This window comes from Sus scrofa, chromosome 18, assembly GCF_054392235.1.
Source record: "Sus scrofa isolate SSC_HxYL_T2T_F1_AM1 chromosome 18, Sscrofa_HxYL_maternal_Yorkshire_Landrace_v2.0, whole genome shotgun sequence".
Lineage (NCBI taxonomy): Eukaryota > Metazoa > Chordata > Mammalia > Artiodactyla > Suidae > Sus > Sus scrofa.
Window position 1 is genome coordinate 48,031,913 of NC_139400.1, and position 23,711 is coordinate 48,055,623.

The 23,711-nt window shown below is 40.9% G+C and overlaps 1 protein-coding gene across 7 annotated transcripts in view; it reads right to left on the reverse strand.

The window, feature by feature from the left end:
• Positions 1 to 23,711, reverse strand: part of NPSR1 (neuropeptide S receptor 1) — a 270,057-nt gene that overhangs the window by 179,273 nt on the left and 67,073 nt on the right. For all 7 annotated transcript variants that reach the window (XR_014834291.1, XM_085005879.1, XM_085005876.1 and 4 more), the window contains exon 2: positions 52 to 207. Coding sequence is in view for 3 of the 7 variants with exons in the window: in XM_085005876.1 (XP_084862002.1) it covers positions 52 to 128 (77 nt within the window). In the remaining 4 variants the exon portion in view is untranslated. The remainder of the gene's footprint in view (positions 1 to 51; positions 208 to 23,711) is intronic.

Consider the following 23,711-nt stretch of genomic DNA (forward strand, 5'->3'; position numbering starts at 1 on the left):
AGGGACCCAGGGAGGGGCAACTGCTACCAAACAGAACTCAAGTCCACTTACCTGCTGCGAAGCAAAGCCAATGTACCGGCAGCAAAGATGATCTTCTGAATTCTCCGTGGTGAAGAAGAAAACAGCATTTTTTGCAGGACGGCAAGCAAGGGAATGGGAGAGAAGCCTCAGATCCCCTCCAGCTTGGTCTCCGAGTTAGAGGTATTTCTAAGGGGGAAGAACAAAGAGGTTGGAATGAATCATCTTCTTGTGATACTCCTTAATTACAGTTTCAGAAGTCAGGATGTTTTTAATTTATGATGGTCAGGCCAGGCGGTCCATGGTTTGGGGATCTGTTACCTCCTCCTGCTCTGGAGAAACAACCTGAGGTTGTAGGTTCATCATGAAACCCACAACAGCCAGGTTAGTCACCTGATTCTGGTTGATCAGTGTTTAGTTAGCACAGGATTGAGGTCCAAGGGGACAGGAAAGGGGAAAATTTTTGGATAGATAGTGTCATAAACTCAGTAAGGGAACTCAGTTTTAGGGGGATTCCGTTTCACAGTTATACAATTTTTTGGGTTATATCTCGGCAGTTAGAATAAACTGGTCCTTCGGTCTCCAGCAGAGTGTGTGGGAAGGGAAGGAAGATTGTGCTTTTATCGCACATTAACTGGATTTATCTGTAATAATCTCGTGTAGTTATTAAGGCATATCTCTCCTCCCTGAAATAGAATGATGAGGAAGAGAGAGAAAAAGCTCCTTAGCTTCCTTCTCCGTGTCTGCGTCTCTCCCACTTCCTCCTGGACTAAGGTACTGCCTCTGCATGTCGGGGCCCATGGGACATCAGTGAGGAGAAGGAGCCTTGGCTGTAGGGGTGTTTCCACAACCAGAGAAAACATTCTTTTGGGGAGTTTTGAGAAGACGGTCTCAGGTCCCAGAACCCATTCTCCCCACACGCGGCACAGAGACAGTGGGTGTGCCGTGATGAACCGTGAGAAGGATTATCGCTGGTACTCTGGAACTGAGGTGTACACATAATTTCATTTCATCAGTAATTAGAGATTATAATACGGATGAAAGATCAGTTAGTACTTGAACCTGGAGCGAGAGAGAAGGAGGAGTTCTGACAGCGAATTCAGTTGGAATCGGCAATCCTCCACTGGTCCTGTCTCAGCCAAGCCCCGCTGGTAGCTACTAGTTTTTTCTTTCAATCCAAAATTGTTAAGAAATGAGATTAGTTACATTTATTAGTTTTTCTTTAAAATGACAATGTTTGGAGATAAGTCCCTGATTTCATTGTTGTTGTGATTATGAAAGGCTTTAAAATGCCATGCCAAATAGTGAAAGAGGATTGTGTTTGTCCGAGTTAAGGTTACATCTATGGGCTTGTGCTGTGCAAGTAAAAATAATTCAACACATACAGCCCAGTAGAGAAACACTGTAAACTGCTGTCTTAGAATCAGAATCCATATAATGATGTCTTGGATGCTCCTTTGTGGCCTCCCTGGGTCCTGCCCTGAGAGTGGCCAGCTCTTGTCACCGTCCTTCCAAGGAAGAGTTCCTGTTCAGATGTCCCTTGACCCTGGCTGGGCTTCTGCCTTGAATGGTCAGACCAGCCAGAAATGCGGCAGAACTTAGCCATGCTGGGTGGTGTGGATTAAGGAGTCTGGATTCTCTTGTTGTGACACCCTGGTTTGTGGTTTGGCACCTGTGCTCTAAAGCTTATCTGGACCCACAGCCCAGGGTGGCACCACTGCAGAAGCCTGCCTGCAGCTCCTGGTCCTCACAGCACAGGAGCCTCGAAGGAGGAGATAGGTCACTATTCCAAGTCTTTTGGCTTCCCTTCTGTCCTTTATTTCCTGACCTTAACCTGTGTTAAACCCCAGACCTACCTCCCAAAGGGGCTGTCACCTCCCTGAGGCCAAGGACTCCTTACACTGCCTGCTTTAAACCCTTACTCTGTGTGATGTGATGTGGATGAGTAGTAAATACATGAACAGATATCGACAAAAATTATTTAAAAATTAATTCCCAACAATGATATGAAAGCACATTCTAATTTGGACATTACAAGAAACTTTTCCAATACCTTGACTTTTGACAGCCTCAGATATACTGGTCTCCAATATGCACTTTAGCTTTGCTCCCAGCCATTGTAATTGTGGGGGCAAGGCTGGCAGTTTGCCTGGGGCAGCCACAGTGCAGCTGGCCCAGCGCTTGAAGAGTCTGAAAGAACCATCCCTGTAGAGTGAGCCTCAGGTACACCTATTAGAACCCCATAAAGATGTAGCCCATCCAGAACATGGATGGATAGGATTTTCCACTGAATGACTTTAGAAAACTGACTACTGTTGTCTTGGGCTTAGCATGTGACACTCAGTGTAATCAGAATGTGGGGGTTCAAACAATGCTGGACCCGACTCTCTGTATTTCTGAATTCCTGATTTCTGTTCTTTACAGTGACACAGGTGACCTCAGAAAACACTAGTTTCCTCAGTGGGTGAGGGATCTTTTCCAGTTCAGAAGAAATTATTTTTTTACACAGTTCAATATTATTTGGTTATATAATGGAGCATGTAAGCTTTGGCTTGTTCTCTTATTTTTTGCATTCTGTATAACACGTATTTGAGGTCGCTCATTAACCATGCCCTCCCCCCACCTTTCTCAAAGCAGATTCTTCTATTTCTCAGAGTTATTTATATAACTGTTTACAAAGCTGAACACAGCCACTTCTGACAAGATGCTTTCAGCCAAAGGGTATGCTGTTGACAGGGAGTGAGAGCCTTCTTCTAACACATCAGGACTCAAGTCAGATGAAGAGAGAAGGCAGGATAGGTAAACGAGCAGTGCAGTAGGGAACAGAATGTGATGAGTACTGTTGGGGGGCGGGCATTAAAAAACAAGAGGAAAGAGAGCTCCGTGTGAGGGGTGAAGAAGGCAGCACACAAAAAAGGAAACTTCCATGCAGCAGTGAGATGAGGGAGAAAGGCATGAGAGGAAAACCAATTTACACACAGAACCTTGTAGAATTCTGAAGAGGCTTCCCAGGCCAGTCTTCCAATCTTCAGCCTCCTCTAGCCACCGCTACTTCTAACCCAAGAACACCCCCCCAACCATGTCTAACCATGCTTGTCTGTGGGAGCTCCTCCATGCGGGGCATTCATTTCCTACTCCGGCAGCCTACCAATCTGTTCTTGGTTGGCCTCACCCAGACGTGCAGCCAGCCTCTCTGCAACATCTTGTCCTTTTGCTGTGACAGCCCTTCAAGTACTGGAAGGTACATATCATGTCTTCCATAAATCTTTTCTCTTTGTACCTTTACCAGCTCCCCAAGTGACAACACTTCAGTGTCTTCACCGTCTCAGCTGTCCTCCTCTGAACTGGTTCGAATTTGTCTGAGTAACCTGTTTATAAGGAGAACCTAGAAGTAAACCCTGCTCCACAGCTAAACTCTAGGATGGGCTCCACACACACCAGGGCTATGATTCCTTTTTCCAGATACCATGCACACCTAAGCCTTAACATCACCTCTATTAGAATGATTGGTTTCCACTGAACATGCAAACAAACAAACATGCCCGGCTGATAAAGAATGGCTCCTAGCCAATATGGTGGTCTGTGTTGGACCCTGGTTCTACATTCCGATGTATTAAGCATCTCTGCTTCTCATGCTGGGTAGTTAAGCTGATCTTCCCCACTTTGGGGTCAGGGTTATTGGATCCGCCGCATACCATTGCTATCCACAGCCAAGTTGTTAACAAAAATATTTGACCAGAACAAAAACGAGCACAGAGCAAACCTAATGGTTTTTCTTTAAAAACTCTACTTTCAAAGATAAGAACATAAGACAAATCATCAGGATGAGGAAAAAAAAATCTTATTTGGAACATGTCCTTTTTATGAATTGCGACCTTTGCGATAGTGTTCATGTAATCTTTCAAAACAATTTACTTTGATCTACACTTTCATTCAGCTACCATTTCAGTTTTTATTGCAAGAAAATAAAAGATAAGGATCTGGCAATTGGGGTATTTTGCTAACTGAATATTTATTAGGATAATCTCTGGCGCCTTTTCATTTAGAGCTTTGTTATGATAGTATTTTCTATAGTAACCTTTCATATAAAAGGAGCATAAGTTCTTAATGGAGTTTCACGTTTTGTTTCTTAATGAGACAAGAGGATGCTTTTTAAAAGTTTTATTGAAAATGTGATTCTTTCCCCTCATTAGAAGATATGCAGATAGAATTGTTTTACCAAACTAAAATTTTCAATGAACTTAGGTACTGAATTTTTTTTTTTTTTTTTTTTTTCATTTTGGGTGAAGAGCTGGCTTCCTAGACTGTTCAAGTCCTCAAAGGAATGGGACCAGGTGGTCTGCTGCACACTCTCCAGGCTTTCACCTGCTCAAGAACCATTTCAAAGGAACTGATGGCAATTCACTAAGAACCACCCACATCCCTCGTTTAAGTACTTCAAAGTCCCCTTACAGCACTGTGCCCAGAAGTCGAGAGATGAAGGGTAAACATGAGGAAGCAGGAAGAACAGCTGCCTGTCCCATGGCTCCTATTCCTCTGCTCTGTTCTCTAGGTTGAGTCTGTCCCATCCATCCCAGACTTCTTTTGAGTGTCCCCAAGGCTCTGCCCTAGGAAAGAGCTTCCCTACTGAAGGGGCTACTTCCTTTCCTTCTCCTTCCACTGCAAGGAATGCTGGAGGCCCCTACTGCCTTTCTCCAGAACTTTCTTAGGAAAGAGTCTGACCAAGTTTTCCTCTCTGGTTAAATGATTTCAGAAGGTGGAAGCCAGTCGTTATATGTACTCAACTCTCCAGGTCACAAAATCCTGCTCCTTTCTCTATCAATCATTTTTTGACAATTTCCTCACTACTCCAAGTAAGCCTCCCAAAGGGTATAAACCTCAGGAAAAGGGCAAATGTGGCTGGTAGAAATTCCACCATGGAAAGCACGTGCATCCAGTGGCTTTCAGTAGGAGGGTAACCCTGGTGCTCTTTCTATCTCTGAGGATGCCTACTTGTACTGGAGTCATGGCGTATAGCATCACTCAGAGCAAGAAGGCTCAGGAATGCCCCAGGGTCAGTGCACAGCAGGTGGTCCTCTCACAGAGGAAGCACTGGCTCTCTACGGTGTGTGCCAAACTGTCTTCCCTGGGGTTACAAGAGAGCTGACACCTATAAATGAAGAGACAGAGAGTCCACCATCCTGACGAGTCTATTCTTCTGTACTCCCTGAGACAACTGCATAATTTGCCCCCAAAAGTGACAGCCACTTTTCCTAATCCCTCTCTAAATTTGCAGAGTATCAGTTTTTAAAAATCATGCCTATTATTTTTTATAGGTGCATAGTACTCCGTTGTGTAGATGTACCATAGTTTATTCAAACTTTTTCTTGTTTATGGGATTTAGATTGTTTACAAAAGTTTTTTTTTTTTTTTTTTGTCTTTGCTATTTCTTGGGCCACTCCCGCGGGATATGGAGTTTCCCAGGCTAGGGGTCGAATCGGATCTGTAGCCACTAGCCTACATCAGAGCCACAGCAACTCAGGATCAGAGCCATGTCTGCAACCTGCACCACAGCTCACAGCAACGCCAGATCATTAACCCACTGAACAAGGGCAGGGACCGAACCCGCAACCTCATAGTTCCTAGTCGGATTCGTTAACCACTGCACCACGACGGGAACTCCAGTTTACAATAGTTTTTTGCAATTCAAACAAAGCTTCAAAGAATAAATTTGTGCATACGTATTTTCAGATTAGTTCAGATGTAATTTCCTGGTAAATGCCTAGCCATGAGAAGCCTGGGTCACAATATAAATACATGCATAATTGTGCTAGAACTTGCCAAATTCCCTTCCTTGAGGGTTGCAGCAGTTTACATTCCCACCATCAGTGTAGGATAATGCTTGTTTCCCCATAGCCTGGTGAATAGAATTTGTTGTCGGGCTTTTTATTTATTTTTTTTTCTTTTTATTTTAAAACATTTATTGCAATTTATAATTGTTAGAGTATAAATTAGTATAATATATAGCATAGTATATATATGATACAGTTATATCATTTAAATTTTTTTAACTTTTTATATAATGATTTTTACTTTTTTCTATTATAGCTGGTTTACAGTGTTTGGTCAGTTTTCTACTGTACAGCATGGTGACCCAGTTACACATACATGTATAGATTCTTTTTTCTCACATTATCATGCTCCATCATAAATGACTAGACATAGTTCTCAGTGCTATACAGCAGGAACTCATTGCTTATCCATTCAAAAGGCAGTAGTCTGCATCTATTAATCCAAAGCTCCCAATCTATTCCACTCCCTCCCCCTCCCCTTCAGCTACCACAAGTCTATTCTCCAAGTCCATGATTTTCTTTTCTGTGGAAATGTTCATTTGTGCTATATATTAGATACCAGATGTAAGTGATATCATATGGTATTTGTCTTTGTATTTCTGACTTACTTCACTCAGGATGAGGGTCTCTAGTTCCATCCAAGTTGCTGCAAATGGCATTATTTTGTTCTTTTTTACTGCTGAGTAGTATTCCATTGTGTATATAATCCACATCTTCCTAATCCAATTGTCTGTTGATGGACATTTGGGTTATTTCCATGTCTTGGCTGTTGTGAATAGAGCTGCCATGAACATGCAGGTGGATGTGTCTTTTTCAAGGAAAGTTTTGTCCAGATATATGCCCAAGAGTGGGATTGCTGGGTCATATGGGAGTTCTATGTATAGATTGCAAAGTACCTCCATACCGTTCTCCATAGTGGTTGTACCAGCTTACATTTCCACCAACAGTGCAACCCCTCCAGCATTTGTTGTTTGTGAACTGTTGTCGGGCTTTTTAATGCTTGACACACTGGTTGGTGAAAAATAGTATGTCAGTATGCATTTCTCTATTCTGTATGAGGAAAAATTGAACTTTTCATATGTTTAAGAGCTATTTTTAGATCTTTTATTTCAGTTTTCTATTCACCTCATTTCCCTATTTTTTCTACCAGAATTTCAGTCTTTTTCTTTCATTTTTAAAGAGTTCTTTATATATTAGAACTTTACTTATATTTTGCAAGTATCTTTTATAGGTTTGCAATTTTTCTTTTGGCTTTGATTTACATATGTATATATGCCATGCACAAGCTATTAAAAATGTATTAAAACTTTTGAAGAACTTAGGAATTCTTTTTCTTTTATTTTGAATCTTAGACTGCCTATCCTTATATCCAGGATAGAGAAGATTTTACTCCTGAATATTGTTATGGAATGAATATTTGTGTCCCCCTCCCCAATTCATATGTTGAAGCCTAACCTCTATTGTGTCCTCTAAGGAAGCAGTGAAGGTTAGATGAGGCCCTGAGGGGAAGGCCCTGATTCTTTAGGATTACTATCTTTATAAGAAGAGCCACCATAGCCAAGACATGGAAACAACCTAAATGTCCATTGGCAGATCATTGGATTAAGAAGATGTGGTATACTACATCACAATGGAATACTACTCAGCCATAAAAAAGAACAAAATAATGCCATTTGCAGCAACATGGATAGAACTAGAGATTCTCATACTAAATGAGTAATAAAGAGAAAGACAAATACCATATGCTATCACTTTTATCTGTAATCTAATATATGGCACAAATGAACCTATCTACAGCAACGAAACAAACTCATGAACATGGAGAAAGACTTGTGGTTGCCAAGGGGGAGGGGGAGGGGGAGGGAGTGGGATGGACTGGGAGTCTGGGGTTAGCAGATGCAAACTATTGCATTTGGAGTGGGTGAGCAATGAGATCCTGCTGTATAGCATAGGGAACTATATCTCACCAGCTGTGATGGAACATGATACAGGATAATATGTGAAAAAGAATATATAACTGGGTCACTTTGCTGTATAGCAGAAATTGACAGAACATTGTAAATCAACTATAGTAAAAAATTAAAACAAAAAAACAAAAAGAGCCACCAGAGAGACTGCTCTCTCTCTGCCATGTACAGACATAGTGAGAAGGCAGCTAGGAAGACGGCTTTCACCAGAACTGAACTAGCTGGAACTTGGATCTTGCACTTTCTGGCCTCCAGACTGAGAAAATAAATTTCTATTGTTTAAGCCACCTTGTCTGTGGTATTTTGTTATGGCAGCCCCGGCAGGTGAATACAAACATGATATATGTCTCCATTTATTTTCATCTTTCTTAATTTCACTCAGTGTTTTGTAGCTTTGAATATAGAGGTCATACATATCTTTTTTTTAGATTTATTCTTGATTACTTGATGTTTTATGATGCTATTCTATATGATTCTTTCTGAAAAAATTTATTTTCTATTTGTTTGTTGCTGGCATATAGCAATACAATCTTTGTTGGCATATTGACTTTGAGTCCAGCAAACTTGATACATTCATGTATCAAATTTAAAACTAGTATTTCCAATTCTTTCGGATTTTCTATTTACACAATCCAGTCACCTGTAAATAATGACAGTTTTATATTTTTCATTCAAACCCTTATCTACATTTCTTTCTTTTTTTCTTGTCTTACTGAAAAATAGTTTCAAAGTACTTTGCAAAAGTGCTTCTCTCTCTCTTTCTCTCCCTCCCTTCCTCTCTCCCTCCCTCCTGTGTCCCAGCTAAATTTGTACACAGATCCAGAAGGAAAAGTGCTTGGGGATGTTCATTGCTACATTGTTTGTGATAAAAAATGGTCTTGAGGGCAATTTAGGTGCCATTCTTAAAAGACTGGATCACTGTAAAGTGATGTGTGATTACTGCGGAAAGAGGAAATGGGGGGGGAGAGAATGAGATTGGAGATTAAAATGAAACAACTAATAAGAATGAAGTGTTCCTTTCATGTGTGGATGATGTCAGGATGTTTCATAAATGGGAAGTGTGTAATGAATTCAATGCTCTGTACCTGCAGGTCCAAAACAATACAAACAATCCACTCCAAAATACATACTAGTGTTATACTTTAAATTTTTTTTTTTTTTTTTTTTTTTTTTGGCTTTTGAGGGCCGCACCTGTGGCACATGGAGGTTCCCAGGCTAGGGGTCTAATTGGAGCTGCAGCTGCTGGCCTACACCACAGCCACAGCAATGCCAGATCCAAGCTGTGTCTGAGACCCACACCACCACTCACAGCAAGGTCGGATCCTTAACCACTAAGCAAGGGCAGGGATCGAACCTGCAACCTCACGGTTCCTAGTCAGTTTTGTTTCCGCTGCACCACAATGGGAACTCCAAAAAAAAACTTTAATAAAAATTTATGAGCTACTTGAAAAAAAATTTTTTTATGTCCACACCCAGGGCATATGGAAGTTCCTGGGTCAGCGATTGAATCTGAGCTATATCTGCGACCTACATGCAGCTGTAGCAGTGCTGGATCCTTTAACCCACTGCACTAGGTTGGGGAGCAAACCCATGCTCCCGCAGCAACCCAAGCCACTGCCGTCAAATCCTTAACCCATTGTGCCACAGCGGAAGCTCCTGTGTTACACTTTTTAAAGAAAGTTTTCTTATAATAGATTATTTATATGCATTTAATTTTAAATTATACATTTTTAATTTTAATATGTATTGCCAGACTCCTTTTTTTTTTTTTTGATGTTTCAAAAGATGTTCTTACATAGTCTCATCCATTTATAATTTAGGTTGAATTTAGAGTGAATCAAGTTCTAGAAGAAAATTATGGAGATTTTTATCAGAATCATATTATAATAAAGAATTGCAATTTAGAATTACATTAAATGGATAGCTTAATTTATGGGTAACTGATCTATTTTCAGTCTGAGGAAATGCTTTATAAGTGTAAAATCTAAGAAGTCATAAATGAAAATTCTGAAATGCTATCAATGTTTTTTTTTCTTGGGTAATGGGGCTAAGTGTGCCTTTTCTTCTGTCTCCTTTCCTGGGTTTTCCAAATCTTCTTTAATATGCATGTTCTAGTTTTATAGTGAAAGCATTTATTTAATTTTTTTTCATGGTGTTCGTTTTCTTACTGTTTTATATCTGCTTTCTTTCTTTTCCATTTTTTTATTACTCAAATGAATTTATCACATCTGTAGTTGTATAATGATCATAACAATCTGATTTTACAGGATTTCCATCCCACAGCCCAGGCACAACCCCCACCCCCCAAACTGTCTCCTCTGGAGACCATAAGTTTTTCAATGTCTGTGAGTCAGCATCTGTTCTGTAAAGAAGTTCAGTCTGTCCTTTTTTCAGATTCCACATATCAGTGAAAGCATTTGATGTTGGTGTCTCATTGTATGGCTGACTTCACTTAGCATGATAGCTTCTAGGTGAAAGCATTTATTTAAAAAGTGATCCATTCAGTAATAGAGCCAGGAGAGATGGCTATTTCCTTTTTTTTCCTTTTAATGAGAAGGGAGATTCAAAAGCTGCATCTTAAATGTCAGAAGTTATTTATCAAAGTTGGTTGCAATGATTAGAGAAGTAGAAAAATTGATACTACAGTTTTAGGTAAGCAAACTATTTTTCTTATTTATGAAGCCAAGTTCCAAAGACTAGTAGGTCTCATTACATGGCATGGTCCCTAAGGACACTGTCACCAAGATTCTCTTAATGAAGCATGGCACAAAAAAAAAGGTCTTTTTTTTTTTTTTTTTTTGGTCCTAACATATACAATGTTCAGAAATTCCTTCTTGCTAGGCAATAGCAGCATGTCTTGGCAGTGGGATTGACCATAGAGATCTGTGCTTTTCCAAAAGTGAAGAATAGAAACCTTTGGGAATTATCTTTCCTTAATGACAGAGGAGGAGTGTATCAAATGTCCATTTGCTAGTCCTTTCTGAATGATTGTGAATATCTACTGAAGTCTGTAACCAGGTAGAAGCAGGAGGTGAGAAACATCTTCACACCTGCGCATCTCAAGTCCATCCTCATTCAATTGTTTGGGATAATAAAGAAGGTGATGGGAAGGAGAAGGTAGACGCTGAAAATATATGGACATATTGTGGGGAGGAAAGGAACCCTGGACCTTAGTGCTGCTACGTGAGGTCTGCGAAGCTGGAGGGAGGTGAGTCAGCTGTGTGAGTAACTTCTGGAGAGTTCTGTAGGAAGCCATTACAGGTGGAGTTAAAGGCTCTGGAATCACTCATTTAGCTGAGCTGAGCAGACTATGAGATCAGAGAGAATAAATCTTGGACTTTAACAAGCAAAGGTTTGTTAAATTTTTCAACTTTAATTTCTCTTTGGAAATTGATTAAGGGAGAGGTTTTAGTGATCAAATTCAGGGTCTGTCTATGGAGTTGGCATTTTATTCACGTGTTTTTATTGAAGAAACTCTGATATGCTGGCTGGACATAATTTGGCACGGGAAATAAAATAGAGAGGAAATTTTCAACCTTGGGAACTGAATAGCCTTGTGGTTGTCCTAATTAATGAACTGTTCTGAACAATTTTGAAGCCTGATGGAGGCAAATTATATACTGTTCATCAGCAGTCTCGTGAGGACACACAAAGCAGAAGTCAGTGCTTAGGCAGAAGCCTAATAAAAGGGGGAACAGGTCTTCCCTAAGCCCTGTGGTGCTCTCCTCCCCAGAGGGAGTCACACTCCTAGCTGATCAAAAGCTTAAGCTCCATGGACAAAGACATCTATTAGCATGATACTCTTGACCCCTGGAGTAGCTTATCTGATGGTGAGTTGTGTAGGGAAAATAGAACTAGTCTCTCCCTCTTCGTTCCCTCTTGGGAGAAACATCTCTTAGGAGCAACGTTCCTTTTTGCTCCTTTCATTGTAAACCCTACCTCTCAGTAGGGCCAAGAATCCCTAGGAAGTTTCAGGAACCCTGCTCTGGTCCACTGTTGCTTGTGTCAGAATAGGGACCTGTTTAATTTGAGTCATAATCTCCCATCACTTCCTTTCTCTAAAATCTCTTGGGAGATAATCTTCCTGCAGAGAACATGATTTCTATTATTCTCCTCCGTGCTTCTCATTTTAAAGGTGTCTATTCCTCCAGATTCCTTACTTGCAGGGAATTTCCTATTTGGAAGCCTTCTTGACTACAGGCATAAACTCTGTTATCCAGGCTTGCCTCTAGTAACTGTTTCAAGTAATAAGATATTAATAAGATTACTGTTGGACGTTTTTTTCAGGTTGGGTGGCTCTCAGCACTTGGGTTTGCTGATGCTACTTACTTGCCCTGCGTAAGGTCATGGATCATGGTCCTGTTCCATGGAACAGACTTATCATCACCGTTTACTGTCATGGTCGTTACTTCGGTTACACTCATCCCTTTTATAGTCTCTAGGGGAATGGAGAGTTCAGGGAAACGAGTCTAACAGTCTCTCAGCCGTGGAAGATCATGGTCACTGGCTGGTTTGTAAGCTTTTAAATGAGACACGCAGAAGACACAGGCTGATGATCTAAAAGGGGTGTGGCCCCCATCCAGTAGAGTGGGATGCGGGAGCCAGAGAGTACTGATTCAGGAGAAAGGGACTGCAGGCAAAGCGTACAAACTCTGCACTCAGTGACATCACCTTGGTGGCTTGAAATCAGCATTGATGGACCTATTTACCAAGGAAAGGGGCATATGCAACAAATCAGGACTTAAAAAATACATTTTTGTCTTAAAAGCACCCCACTTTTTCCATCTCAAATATCTCCACACCACGTTTCTAATTAAAGGGTTCAAGTAAGTATCCCAAGTCAATACAGAATTTGAGGACTGGGAGGTGTGACTTTTCTGTTCCCTTAACTCTGTGGGAGAGTGAGGAGCCGTAGGAGAAGCAGAAATAAGACTGCTCAGCTCAAAAGGGTTTGGAGAGTGTTCCATGTGGGGTAGTCCCTCTTCAACCAGCCCTCTCCGTCTATACAGTCCTCTGTATTTAATCTGTCCATTCTCTCTCCTTTCTCAGGACAGTCCTCTTCTTCAGTAGCCTCATTAACTCTCCCCACACCTGGCCCTGGTCAACAGCTCTATGCGAAAGTTTTTGTCTATCTAGGCTTCTGTTTCTTCTGAAGAGGGTGGAATGACTTTTTTTGTGGGGGTGGGGGTTAGGTAACTGGCTTAAGTTATATGTCTGCTTTCTCCATCAGTGGGGCTGTAAGCTTATTTTCTCCTGAATCATGTAAAACACACACACACACACACACAAATTTACTACTATGATTATGTATCTTTTTCCAAAAAGACACTAGAGTTGACTTGCTTGGGGAACTCAAATTTGCATATTAGCAACGACACTGACCCTACCTTGGTCTTCTGCTAAAGATGGACTAGCATCCTTTCTGGACTCATCTTTGTTACAAAGATCTATGTTAGCTGAGTCATCACAGATGGAGCCCCCATCATCAAAGAGATGTCCTTTATGGGCTTTAGTTCAGTCATTTGTTGTCTTGATGGCTTATTGTCTTTTTTTTTTTTTTTTTTTTTTTTGTCTTTCCTAGGGTGGCACCCGAAGCATATGGAGGTTCCCAGGCTAGGGGTCGAATTGGAACCACACCTGCTGGCTACGCCACAGCCACAGCCACAGCCACACCAGATCTGAGCCACATCTGCGACCTACACCACAGCTCATGGCAATGCCGGATCTTTAACCCACTGAGCAAGGCTAGGGATCGAACCCAAAACTTCATGGTTCCTAGTCGGATTTGTTAACCACTGAGCCATGTAGGAATTCCAGCTTATTCTCTTTTATGATTGGGGCTCTCAGACAAGTGTGGTAGGGAGAAGCAGTTCTCTTTAATGTTTGCAAAGGAAATAAAAAGACATTGTAGGTTTCAGAGCTAGGACTTGGTTACTCAAGGTTTACATCCCCATGAAAGAGATCACCCCTAGATAATAGCCATTGCAACCTTACATTTATAGCATTGAGTGTAGCTTCTGCTCAAACTGTTTCTCTCAAGCTGGAGGAAGTCTGTTGGAAGGGGACTCTGCTATGACCCATTCATGCACTCTTCTGCTCATGTGGAGAGTGCAATTACAATTCAACTTTGTCTGCAAGACTCATTTTTGTTTATCTCTTTGAATTTTTAGGAGACACCCACTTGCCAAAGATTAATACTCTGCACGAAGAGGATTAATAGTGACTCCTCAGCAGGCAAGAGGAGATTTGGGAAACCATTCCACCTTTTGGGTGTTGGTTCTCCGCTACCCCTCGTGCATTGTTTGAGGCTGGTGTTAGTTTTCAATTTCTACAATGTCAAGATATGTTTTAAAAATAACATTTTACTTTCTATGATGCAGTATAGTGTAACAGGTAAGAACGGGAGACCTGGGTTTGAATTTCAACCCTATGACTTACTAGCTGTGTGATCTTGAGAAAATTACTTAACCTCTATAAGTCTTTGTTTAGTCATCTGGAAAAGGGAATATTTTGCCTCATAGTACTGAGCATTAAATAAGTTAACAATTATAGAACTTAAAAAAATAGCCCCTACATATAAGCGTTTGTTAAATAAAATACATTTTAAAAATAAAAATATTAATGAAAGTAATAAACTTAAAATCTCCAGTTGTTACATTTAGCAACAAAGCAAATAAAAATTATTCATGAGGAGGAAACTGAGGTTCCTGAAGATTAAGGATTTCCTAGAGCCAGGGAGGTCATGTGATCACACAGGGCCTCGATTTCTGACCTTCTAACTTGTGGTCTCATGACATGTCTTCTGTACCATAAACTGAGCTGGAAAAGTCAGACATGCTGGATGATACTGTCTTTGGGGTACAAAGGCAATGAGTGGGATAAACACCCCAACACAGGAACCAGGAAATGCACAAGTGGAAAAGTTTAGACTTCCAAATCTATTTGCTTGTCACTTTCCAGATATTCTAAACTTTCTAGTATTTACCCTTCCAACTAAGAGAAAGCACGGTTTTGACCTGAGAGAAAATAACATTGATTTAGCCTCTTGATTCTTTCTATCTGAGTGATGGAGAGGTGTCTTGGGATTTCATGTGCATGTTTAACTGCTGTTTTAAAAAGTATGAATCTTATAACAAGCATTTGTCAGTTGCCAGATATTTTTAGAACCACCTACATACAACACAAACACATATTTATTTCAAATTTTATTTCAAACATAAATATACATGTTAAACCTTAAATTTTTCCAAGTGCCTGCCATTTTCCATAAACTGCTGACATTTCCCATTTTCCCACTTGGTGAAATTTTGGCCCAGTTATTTTTCTCCTTAGCTGAAGGAGAGTTTTTATTCTACTTAGCTGAAGCACTCTGCACAAACCTTAACTCTGTATTTTTGTGTGGTTTGTTCAAGGGAAATTGACACTGTGATTCATAAGCAACTAGACACGAGTGCTCTATCAATTTGTAAAGTCCAATTTCTAGAAATTTCTGGTTGGTGATAAACTGGATGGTTAGTGTTTTTTCCACCTGCAGCCTTGCTAACACAGTGAAGTGCAGTGGTCTACAGAGCTGTACTGGTGGATCCCTGGAGGCAGCAGTGGTGATCAGCCAGTATGCATTTGGATTTGCATGGCTGGCCGTGGTGACGGCTGCATGTGTTTTGATTGTTTTGTGCCTTTGCACATGGTTAAATGTTCTTTATATCTCCTTCCCAGAGGTCTTATGGCCTGACTCAGGGCAGGATGAGGGGATGATCCAGCAGGTGGGCTTCCTGCTTTAAATTTATCATCTTTTTGAATTGCCTTCTCCATCTCATTTCAGTGACAGAAAGAGTCCATCGGCTAAAAATATTTTGAATCAGTGGTATGTGGGTGAAGAATATAGGATTGAGTTAGAAGAGCAGGATAGATCTTCTGTCAAAATAAGTAGCGATACCTTGGCAAAATTATGTAATTTCTGAGCTTGGTTTCTTGTTTTTTTTTTGTTTTTTTTTCTTTTTACGGCTACACCCCCCAGCACATGGGGGTTCCCAGGCTGGGGTGTAATCAGAGCTACAGCTGCCAGCCTACACTACAGCCACAACAACAGGGGATTCGAGCCGCATCTGCAACCTACACCACAGATCACCACAGCACTGGATCCTTAACCTCTGAGCGAGGGCAGGGATCAAACCGGCAACCTCATGGTTCCTAGTCAGATTCGTTTCCACTGCGCCACGGCGGGAACTCCTTGGCTTCTTGATTTTAAAGAAGAAAGGTTCCTGTAAGTCTATAAAGAGAAGATGGCTAACTGCAAACCAGGAATTGAATTCTCTCTCCTTTTTTTTAATCTTTTCTAGGGCCGCACCCATGGCATATGGAGGTTCCTAGGCCTAGGCCACAGCCACAGCAACACCAGATTTGAGTCCCGCCTGGGACCTACACCATAGCTCACAGCAACGCCAGATCCAAACCCCATCTGTATCTACACACAGCTACAGCAATGCTGGATCCTTAAACCACTGAGCAAGGCCAGGGATCGAACCCACAACCTCATGGTTCCTAGTCGGATTCGTTAACCACTGAGCCACGACGGGAACTCCTATGGAAATTGTATTCTCAACAGACATGGGATCTGCCTGCACTGTAATCTTAGATTCCCTAGCCTCCACTGTGAGAAATAAATGTTTGTTGCTTAAGTCACTCAAAAAAAAAAAAAAAAAAAAAGGAAGAGGTTTGATTAGATGATCTTCAAATTTTTCTCCCACACTATATGACAGGACTAATTGAAAACCACTTAAAACACTGTCAGCAGCACAAGCTGTTATTACAATAAAGATGTAGACAGCAACGTGAGAAGAGAAGGTTAGTGGCTGCAGAAGTCAGGAAGAGGGGGAAGGTAAAGGAAGCCCACTATAGGAGGCACAATACATTAACACCGCAGGCTCATTTCACAGCAAAGGAGACATGGCAGTGTGAGCCCCTGGAGCCCAGATCACCCCATGAAATAGTAACAGCTTTTGTCTCGGTTTGCCACGTTGACCAGGATTTCAATCAGATTCAGGGCCTGAGGCTATAGATTTGAAACAGAAGCCTGGAACTCAATAAAATAGGAAATTTGGTAGGTGCTTAGGTTTGGTCTCTAAGACAAATCATGTTAATGAGCTCTTTGATTTGCTGCAAAATTTCCTGTGGGTACAACTGCTGAATTCCTGGAATTTTTGTCCTTGGATGACTGGGCAGGCCTGAGAGTCTCAAGGGCTTCCTTAATTAAGAGCAGAGGAAATAAATAGTGGGATCTAAATGTGCTAGCACTAAAAAAAAATCTGCTGACACCTGAGTTTTCTTATTTGTTTCATTTGGGGAAAAAGTCTACTGTTTGAGAATTTCCACCTTTCTGTCTGCCTTTATATATTTTTTTCCCCCTCATGGGGAAGAATAATTGCTGAGGGCCAGAGGCTCTGGTGTAAGCTTTTAATCTTTCAAAAGTGAATTAATATCCAAATCAAGACAGCCCACCACTGTGGAGATAATGTGTACATAATCAATTAAACGAAAATGATCCAAAATGTGTCTGGTCAAAGATGGCAACATCCCTGGTCCTTCTAGAAGAGCCCCATAGAACTCAACATGAGACACTGGCCAAATCACAGATTCCTGTGAGTATAAATCAAGAACTCAGGTTAACCGATTTGTGTAAGAGAAGAGCGAGCTCTTTGGAAATACCGTGATTCAGTCCTTTCCTTGGATACGAGCGCTTTGTGGGAGGAGGAAAAAAAAAGCCATTTCCTATTCATTGCACAGAACTGATTTACCTCACTTCCATGCAGTGATTTTTCATTTTTATGACTGTAAATTATTAAGGTTCTTTTGTGGCCCAAAGCCTGAGGAGGTGGTCCTCAGAGAGACAGAACCAGACTGGGGTAAACAAATGCCTAGTCGATCAATGGTCCCTGCCCTATTACTTTGTCTAAAGTTTCTCAGGTGGGCAGTTGCCTCATAATTTTATTTTAGCAGAATGAGAGTTAAGGGACCTTGGTGCAAGCGCACTGCTCCTTTCAATCATTTCATCCGAATAGCTTTCAATTTGTAGGGACTCACAGGAGGCAAAGGAGGCAGATTGAACTTCTTAAGTTCCTTGAAGGCCAGGAGCATTTTACAGATGCCACATTGTGGAAGGAAGAAAGCTGCCTAGTGGGTGGTTTGTAATAAAGCCGCTATGCCTGCCATTTATTCAGCCTTTTGTCTTGACCAGTTTTCTCTTTGCTTCTGAGGAGACGCAAGTACGGCAGGGGCATGGAAGAGGCAGGGAGTTAAGGGGTCAAAAGACCTAGGTTCGAACACCCATCTGAACCCCTGAATCCTGCTCTCCAACAAGGGGAGAGCGTGACCATATTTTCCCTGACTTCACCCGAGGGGAGTCGAGACATGAATTGGCATCGGGACAGTGCTTGTGAAAGTTCAGAGTGATCACTCGTTTTCCTCAAGGAGAAGCTCGAAGCTTTTCTCTGCTTCACTCTACCCTTGAGAAACAGGCGTTGGGGTGGAGATGTCAAGATTAAGGTCATTTTGTTGCTCAGTGGGACAGTGTGGACTCTCACAGCCCCATGGACAGAGGAGCTCTTTCTGGGGTCCCTTAGTTCCACTTGATGGGAAAGGAACTCTAGGGGAGCTGGCTCAGCTGTTTCCATCTCTGCAAATTCTCGGGTACCACGTAGACCACAGGGAGTTTCATATAGAATTTGAGTGCAGAGTTTTTTTCCCGAACTGCAGTTTTATTTATTTATTTGTCTGTTTGTTTATTTATTGATTTATTATTTGGGGGATAAACGTCTGCATTTTCTTAGAGGATCATTACGTTCTCAAATAGCAAAGGGATTTGGGGGTTCCAGACAATGTGCGTAAGGCTAAAAGACCAATTTCAACCGTTTTCAAGAACGAAAATAAAATTTCTTCGCAGTACAATGAAAACTGACCCACCCGGAAATGACTGTCTCAGGCTGACAGTATTGGAAACAGAAAACCTTTCCCCTGCAACTGCCCTAAGGAAGTCGGAGAGCTACATCACCTCAGAGAAAGGCCTCCGAGATGTGTAGAGCCTGTGATGAGTAGAGCGCTGACCGTGGGCCATTGAACCAGAGATCATTTCTTTCTGCAGCTGCCCTGCCTACAGACCTCGCCCACCCAGTGTCACTGGAAGAAAGGTACTGCACTGCCAGGGGTACTTGCTGTCTACCCCTGCTGAACAGTAGGTCAGGCCTGTCAGAGGGTGTCCCAGGAACAAACATGCTCAAGCAAAGAACTATACGAACTGGTGTCATCAGTGGTAGGATCTAGGTGACAGTGTATGAGCATACAAGAGATACCTTTTACACTTTTCTGAATGTTTGAAAATTTGCATAATAACATGTTAGATGAGATGGTGTTGTCAAGACAGACGTGGGAAAATATTCACCATAGGCTGCGCCATAAAAGTGAAGTGAAGGTTACAAACAATGTATACTATGATCACACTTTTGTAAATATAAAATGCACCTATATGTATTGTATATATGCTGAGTATATACACATGTATATAGCCATATCAGTATCTATATATTTACATAGAAAGAGGAAGATATGTGTATGTCACTGTCAATATCTCTACCTGCATTAAAATATTTCCAGAAGAAAAAACAGCAAAAAGATAGCAGTTGCTAGCTGTGGGTAGTAGGCATACAGAGCATTTTATCTTATTTTATTTTTACTTCTTAATGATTTTTATTTTTTCCATTATAGTTGGTTTACAGTGTTCTGTCAATTTCTACAGAGCACTTTAAAATTAATTTCTTATTATTTCTCTTGAACTTCCAGATATTATACAATGTATCAGTTTATACAGTCGAATTAAAGAATATATCATTTGCAAATTGCTTTGAATAATGTCTGATGACTGGGAGAAATAAGGATATACCCAGTCATTTTATGATATGATTACAATTGAAAAACTACATACATGATTGTGAAGGTTCTAAGAGCTTTTTTATTGCTGGTAACTAAGGGGAAAGAAATGAGTATATTGGAAGTTAAATCACAAGAATAATAAATGCTTATCTGTGAGATGTACTTTTACAAGGAATTTGCTTTCTTAAATTCTTCAAGCTTTTTGTATATCCGGATTTTATATAAGAACATTTATTATTTTCATGAACAACAACAGCAAAATGTTATTTTAAAAGGAGAAGGCCCGAGTTCTTATTCCAGGTCCGACCTTTTTTCAGAGATACATTCTGTATCTATTTTTATCTCTCAGCACTGTCATGAATTTCCCTTTTTCAAAGGTGAAAATGAAGAAATTATAATATATATTAAGGTGGGTTTCTTACAGCTTTTCAAACTCAAGAGGTGATTTTAAGCATTAAGAATGTGAGACTGTTATTACAAATACAATCTTCAGGCTCTGCTGATTCACCTTTCATGAGACTCATTTTTCAACGAACAGCCAGAGCATAACAAACTTCATATGTCATTCTCTAAATTGAAGAGCAGTAAGACTCCATATCTGGGGAGAATTTTATTAATCTCGAGCATGCCAGGGCCCTCTCCACCCTGCATTCAGACCCCAAAGCAACGCTGCTCACTGGAAACATGCAGACCATGTAGATGGGCTGGAAGTTGGTACTTGGAGGCAACTGTGAGGTAGCCTCAGACCCCTTAGAGTGTGGGGCAGCTTGACTGCCATCACTTCCTTCCTGCCTGTACACTCCTGCCAGCTCTTCATCTAGCAGAGACGTTTATCCCTCTGCTCACTTGATTCTGGACGGGCCTGACTGCTTCGCCAATATAATGTGGTAGAAGTGCTGCTGTGCCGGCTTTGCGGCAAGCTTTTAGGAGGACTGGCAGTTTCTGCTTCCTCCTGCTAAGCCCCACACAGCCTGTCGAAAGCCCAGGCTAGTCTTCTGGAAGGAGAAGTCTCAGGCAGGAACACCAAGGTGCCCAACCTGTGACCTTCCACTGGAACTCTTTCATCTCTCTTCCTCCGCCACGTGTAAGGCGTCTCCCTCTGGGGGGACTCATGAGCTCATCCAGCTCTGTTCGTGACCAGGTTGGCAGGTTTAGTTTCTGTTTTGAGAGGGGTGTGGAGAGGAATAGACGATTTAGGATGTCTGTGGGGGACCAGCTTTCAGCTTCATCCCCCAGTCAGCTTTATCAGTGCTGGGGCTCTTGTGTTCTCCATCTGTCTACATTGTCTGATTTCTCAACCTTGAGGTGGGGATTGGGCAAAAGGTTTGAAATATCATCATCCCCTCAAATCTCCGCACTTGAGAATTTTCCCTTATCTATGTAATTAGAAAAATTGCCAGGATGGACTCTAGCATGGATCCCTTGTCATTGATTTTTGTCTGCATGGAGGGAGCCTTTTCAATTACATACAGATGTCTCCAGGTCATCAGAATATTCTGATAAAATCAGCCCCTGCCATACAAGTGTGGAAGTTTTAGCTACTTGTATGGGCAAAAACACACATACATTGTATCTTTAACGCTACTGCAAAAACTGCTTTGCTCCTATTAATGGAAGAGAGAGTTCAAGTTTTAAGCTGCTAATACCAATAATGAGTGTTGGTAATTACATACTGTAGATAATTACAACCTCTATCATTAGGCAATTAAATTAAAAAACTCCTGAAGTAACAGGGATTTTGGTAATAGTGGTAAAATTAGTGTTTGCCATTTTGCCAGTTTATTGGTTTGTTTTGTTCTTTTGTCTGTGCAAATGGCAAGCGATGGTTAAAATGTATCTGTGGCATGATTTTGCCACAAATTAAAACATAATTAACGATTAAAACTCTAGCACTAAAACTTGTAAAGTATATGAGCAAAAATTTATGTCATATGACTCTGAGCTGATTGTAACCAGCTCCAACATTGTAAAAGTAAAAAAAAAAAAAAAAAAAAAAAAAAAAAAAATCCGCTTTTGTATAGCAAAAATGGGTGGATTATAAGTGTGTGGGTGTTCAGTGTGAAAACTCACAAAGATAGCAAATGAATGGATGTGTATCTTTGATCATGGCTTCTGTTATTCTTTGATCTTTCATTCTGGAACATCAATTACTTATATGAGTCCTCTGCATCCATCAACTTTCTTATTGTTTAAATCTGTGCTCATTTCCTAAATATTCTAGGAAGCTACTCCATTTGCTTTTCTATCGTCATCCATAATCCCTGTGTGTCTGTGCTTGTTTCATAAAGACCATAGTTCCTTAAACACTGTTGACAGATCATAACGATAATGCTGAAAGTATTTGGATGGCTAATAATGTGCTACCTGAAATACACCAAAGTCATTGTTTTGTGGCCATAATCCTATTCCAGATATTAGGAACTGGAGTCCTATGAAAGTCAGACAAACTGTACAAGTCAGACAAACTGTACAGAGCCACTATTTAATAACTTTAAATAGTAAAACTTGTTTCTCTGATCTCGAAGCTCATGTCTTCAACCACTGGGTCATACGGTCACAACATTTCTGAAATTCTACTCTGGGTCCTGCCTAGATCATTTTTATGTGGATTTCGCCTCTGAATTACCCTTATGTAGGGCCACTTTGCTTTCTCTCCAACTATTAGAAACTCTAATAGGCTGAATAAATATTTTCACTTTCCTTTTCTGCCAACAACATAAATATCCTTGTTTCTGCCAAACATAAATTCCTTTCATCTGTACTTCTTTTTCACTTTTCATGTTTACAATAAAAGAGGTATCCCTCATCCTGCCAACAGAGTTAATTTCTCTATCCACCCTGCATCACATAGCCCTTTACAGCTCTTTCATCAGAGACTTGCTCCATTGATTATTCTCTCTTCTCTCTGTGTGTTCCTTCACAACAGAAAAATCTGAAAAATCTCCTCACATTTAAAACACCACACGCGCGCACACACACACACACACACACACACCCACACAGTATCTCCTTCAACTCATATCTGAAAAATCTCCTCACATTTAAAACAAATTAAAACACACACACACAGTATCTCCTTCAACTCATATTTTCCTCTACTTCCCTACTTTTCCTGCCATAACTAACCTTCCTGAAAAGATTTTTTCGAAACTTCCTGTCTTCATATGCTCACGCTAGATCCATTTCTAAAGCTACAAAAATGCAGGTTAGGGACCTCCCCCCAGTCCTGGTCCCACTGCCCAAAGTGTGGTTCTCATTCATTGAGTCAGATGGGCACTTTTTTGTGCTTGGCTCTGTTGCCCTTCAGCATTATCTGTCTCTGTGCATAACCCACTCCCGGAAGTTTCTCTGCTGGGCTCCTTTCTTGTGCAAAACATCCTTGTGTTTTCTTCCTGCTTCTTGAGATGCTTTCTTTGAGTCTCCTTAGCAGGCTCTTGTGTCTTGTGTCTCGACCATCTCTTTAATGTTTAACTTCTCCATCTTTACTACCTTTTCCTCTTCTCCCTTCTAGACATGTATTGTGAGGGTTTTTTTTTTCCCCATGCCTGTGGCATGTGGAAGTTCCTGTGCCAGGGATTGAACCCCCACAGCAACAGCGACCCAAGCTGCTGCAGTGACAATGCCGGATGATTAACCCACGGCACCACTATATTTTGAATACATCTGCCACTTTCTGTCTACACTGCCCAGAATCCAGACTCCAACAATAGCATTCAACATAGACTCCCTGCTTTTCATCTTCCTCTGTTTGTCATTCTAAACTATGGACCTAGTCTTGCCGCTTCTCTACTTAAAATACTAAATGGTCTCTTTGTGAACTTAGGTAAGATTCCAACTACTTCCCATGACTTAAATTTTTAAGCTGAGGCAAATTAATGCTGATTTACAAAGTAACGGGTTAGAATTCCAGCAGCATGTCAAGATCCCATGTTGGTGTAGGAAGGAATACCATTTGTCACAAATCTAACCTGTC